This window comes from Phaethon lepturus, unplaced genomic scaffold (assembly GCF_000687285.1).
Source record: "Phaethon lepturus isolate BGI_N335 unplaced genomic scaffold, ASM68728v1 scaffold32507, whole genome shotgun sequence".
NCBI classification, from domain to species: domain Eukaryota; kingdom Metazoa; phylum Chordata; class Aves; order Phaethontiformes; family Phaethontidae; genus Phaethon; species Phaethon lepturus.
The window spans coordinates 57-4,589 of NW_010554582.1; the positions used below are offsets into that span (position 1 = coordinate 57).

Genomic DNA, 4,533 nt, shown 5'->3' on the forward strand with positions numbered 1-4,533 from the left:
CATTTACAGAAACTTAACATAATGGCCTTTCTTCCAGATTCCAGCCATACATTCACGTATGTTGGAATGTCTTTTAACAGTTAGTATAGCCAAGTTTTAAAAAATTATTCAGATATCTCATTTTAGGAGTATGTCATACTGAAGTGACCTACTAGAACTAGAACTAGACTAGACCACTGGGTAGGCAACACTAGAAAATCCATCTTCATTCAGGCATCTTGAGCTGCCCATCTAAGATTTGGTACACTCAGATAAACAAGTAATTTCTTAAAACTTTGGCCATGTGGACTTTCAAGTGCGTCTTTGACTAAGGACAACATAAACAACAAAGAATCCAGTACTGAAAAAGCAGGAATAGTCCAGCAATGTAGGTAGCTAATTTGTTTTCTTGAAGCATTATTTTTTTGTGATGTAAGCAGCTCATTACATGCAAAAAGGAAAATAACATTTTGGCTTATCCATGCCAAAGATGAAAGCTTATAAAAAACACAGAAAGTAAGTTTTATTTATAGATCCTGTAAGGGTTTAGCCATATTAGCTTTTAGTGTGACATTGGGCTACAGGTATGTCAATGGCTTGTGAAATTGGGTCTCAGTTGATTACAGAAATAATCTCTGACTTTATAATCCTTCTTTAAAAGGCACGCTGATCGTGAAGAGTCATCAATATTGCCCCTGATCTCTGCTGGCTTTACAAGGGTATGTATGTGTTATACTCCACTAGGTTGCTCTGACATTTCAAAATTGTCGTGCAAGAAACTATCCTGAAGTTTGGCTGTCAGTGACCGTTTCTGTTGTAATTCAACCTGTAAATCTTGTTCATGCTGCTCATTCTTACATATATCCCAATTCTGAACTACCATATACCAGTAGAATTAGAATAGCACTGACTAAGGAGGTGGAAATTCTCAGGAATATAAGAAGTGGTGCTGAGACTTTTGTACTTTACACCAGAGTAAATATATGATGCTCTGCTTGAAAAGTTGACATTGACAAAATTGACAAGTGACTGTAGCAGAGCCAGAGAGTAGCTTGCAGTGAACAACAGAATGTGCTGTGGGAAATCTCTTTTATCAAACGCCAATTCACATCTGTAAACAAGCTCCAGACACTGTCAAGTGCTATTATCTATTGTTTGGAGACACCTGAAAAGTATTACATTGAATCTGTTCCTTGGCAACTATTCCAATTAAGCAGGAAAGGTGCTTATTAGCGTGTCAGTTAAGTGGATTCCTGATTGCTTTAAGCTGACAACGGAACAAAAATGTGCATGATTTACAGTGTGATTCAGAGTATTTGGTTGCATACTCACCAGATTTTTTGCTATCCCATCACAGTCCATTTGCACTTATTTGCTTCTTTGTACTAAGGTCCTAATGCAGGATATGCTAGAGCCTGAAAATAACTGTACTTACATGTACAGAGTCATTCCAGTGGGCACATAAGTAATCCAACACGGGTTCTGAATTATTTATGGATCAGAGCCTTGGAGATAGGGCTAATGGCAAAACGTAGAAAATTTTGTTTAGCAGCCTTGATGTGGCTTACCTTTGATAATCGATCTTTCCTCCCAAACTATCAATGTCTGTGGCAGTTTAGCAGGAACAAAGACTTAACATTCAGGCTCATACCTGGTAAATATGAGATGTTTTAAAAAAAACATCAAAGATACTGAGGTCATTGATATACAAGCCCCAGAATGAATGATTGTATCCAATGGCAGGTATATTTGTCAGGAAGTTTTGCTTTCTTCTATGTATATAATTTGGAGTATTAGCAATTGGAAACTCATCTCAAATTTTGATGACTTGAGACACAACATAATTTTTTCACTGTTATTTTAAATAAGTAGCATGGAAGAATATAACGTCATGAAAAGTACATTTTTTAATGTATTGATTATGCTGACAATTACAGAGAATAAACAAATTGGTTGAACCTCATTGCCATGAGGATCTGTCACCTTTTCAAAATGCAGTAACCTGAAGAATTTTACTAGTCCCAGAAAATAATCTTCCCGTGTTGCTTGTGTTACAACATGATCATTTTTGGGATATCTACTCCTTTTTAGTTCCTTATCAAGCAAAAGAAAACAGCTTCATACTCTTGAGTACAGAAATGTGTATTAATGAAATATTTCTAACCTTTCATTTGCAGCGATATGTAGAAAATTCTAATATAATGGCCTGTTACAATGAGTTGATTCAGCTGGAATTTGGAGAGGTGCAGGCACAATTCAAACTAAGGTAATTTTACCAAAAACATTATCAACAAAAAAATGCCAATTCAGCCACATCCTTAAAAGAGTATTTATTTTACTGTACTGTAGTTAATTATAGAATGTCAGTTGACATTCTATAATGTTAGTTGAAGAAAATGTTAATTATTAAAGTACAACTTCATTCAGTATAGAGTTGCAATACCTTATTGTCATATACAATAAGAATTACATGGATTAAACTTAATCAGATGCTTTTTTTTGTTTTGTCTCCAGGGCGTGTAATTCATTATTTACAGCATTAGAGAAAAGTCAAGAAGCCATTGAGATCACAAGTGAAGACCATGTAATACAGGTTTGTTCCAGTTATTTTTATAAGTACAGAAAATTGCTCTGTGGGCTGACAGTATTTTATTTCATCATGATTACATTTACTCTTTCTTACAGTATAACAATCTAACCTAACTTAATGGTTCTAAAAAGACTGGAATGAATTTGGCTGTAGAGCAGAATTTTCTCCATTTAAAATCTCTTGCATAAATCAAGTCAATTTTAAGGGAGATTGTTGTTTCTGAATGAATAAGGATTTACTCTCTTGTTTTTATTTTTTGTAATGATTCTTTTATGTCATGAATGAATGCAGACAGTGGTTTGTATTCTTCTCCAAAAATACTGTATGTTAATTTGATGCTCTTGAAAAGCAAATCTAATTGATGTTCTATTTAAATACAGGTAGTACGCTTTTTTTTTTTTTTTGCTTAAATCTGATACTGTTTGATGCAGCAGAATTTGTGGGCCAACCATTTTTTAATGTAATCCTCTCTTCAAAATTTCTTTAAAAGAGGGAAAAGAAATTGTGCTTAGGTTTGCAGTCCTGAAAAATGTAATCTTTATGAGGGAGTTAGTTCTATCCCTAACTATGAAGGCTCTGGGGAGTGATTTTATTATCAGTAAAGAGCTTGAATCTAAGCCGCTGGGAGTTAGAACATGCATATAAATTGTACCCTCCTGACCCAAATCTTGACAATGGCAGTTTCATTGAAGGATGTGTCTTCTTCATCCCTTTTACAAAAATAACAGAACACATCCTGAAGTTGTTTTAAATCTATTTTTTCAGACCAAATTTTGTCCCTCTGCTGACAGCCCCAGAATATGAGAGAACCAACATGTGTAAGAGTCCTGGAGCTCCAGCAGGCAGGGCTTTCTCACAGAGGGGAGGAACCTTTTGGAAGGAACCTTTAGGGGAGAACATTTAGGAGCAGAGAGCATGCAGTGGCACCCTTTTAATTTCTCTCATATTGAAACATTGTAAGTTGTGAGGCATTCGGATGCTGTTACGACAGTTATGTCAGTAACTCAGCCAATATTTCTATGGTATCCCACCATCTAATTTGTGATTTTTAGGAACATTGAGGTAGGGTTGAGGTTTATAGGTTTGAGAACTGACAAAGCTCATTTTTCAGGAATTTTTGTTGTCTGTCTAAACTTTGTGGTTGTGTAATACTCAGATGTTTCCATAATTTCCCTGTCTTTGCTCACATGAACACACACTGCACAACTCTTCTAGCATGGACATTACGGTTTTGCTTCACAAAGAAAAAAATTTAGGCATCTCTCTCAGGCGAGTACATACAGAGATCTATTTCAGGCTCGGAAAGAGATCCCTAGGTTTAGGAAGTAGGAAAAAAAAGGGATTCTGTTGTGCTTTAAGAATTCTGTTGAATGGTTTTTTGTTTGTTTTTATTTCACAGTACGTCAATCCTGCTTTTGAAACAGTGATGGGCTATCAAATAGGTGAACTAATAGGAAAGGAATTAACAGAAGTGCCTATAAATGAAAAAAAAGCTGATTTCCTAGATACTATTAATTCCTGCATAAAGATAGGAAAGGTGAGTATGGCATTGTATCACTTATCATTTGCTACCTGTAGAAGTTATTATTATCCAGGGATGACACATGATGTAACTTGCAGCTTCACAGACACTTAGCATTTGGAGCTTTCTTACTCAAACAAGAAGAGAAAGTAAAAAATGCTCATTTTTTAAAGGGCTGCTTTCTCGTTTCTTGCTTGGAAGAGGTACATGTTTTATGAAAATAAGTGACTTGCTGTGTTTCTTTATAATGTATGCTGTAGCAAAAGGTGTGGGAATACCAAAGGGAAATGGGATGGATGCGCATGTTATCCAGTGTGATGTAAATGAGAAAAGAACCATGTTCAAGTATCTTAGCATGAAATGTGAAAGCTGATTTGCAAGTTCAGAATGTAAAAATATCAGAAGAGACATTTGCAATACCACTTGAGAGTGATAGGCAGGG

The 4,533-nt window shown here is 35.5% G+C and overlaps 1 protein-coding gene across 1 annotated transcript in view; it reads left to right on the forward strand.

Annotated features, from left to right (window-relative positions):
• Positions 1-640: 640 nt before the first annotated feature.
• LOC104624515 (high affinity cAMP-specific and IBMX-insensitive 3',5'-cyclic phosphodiesterase 8A-like) overlaps positions 641-4,533 on the forward strand; it is a gene marked incomplete at its 5' end in the record, with an annotated part of 31,077 nt that continues 27,184 nt past the window's right edge. Inside the window, 4 exons of the mRNA XM_010291902.1 lie at positions 641-698; positions 2,157-2,245; positions 2,494-2,572; positions 3,969-4,106. Coding sequence (XP_010290204.1) covers positions 641-698; positions 2,157-2,245; positions 2,494-2,572; positions 3,969-4,106 — 364 coding nt within the window. The remainder of the gene's footprint in view (positions 699-2,156; positions 2,246-2,493; positions 2,573-3,968; positions 4,107-4,533) is intronic.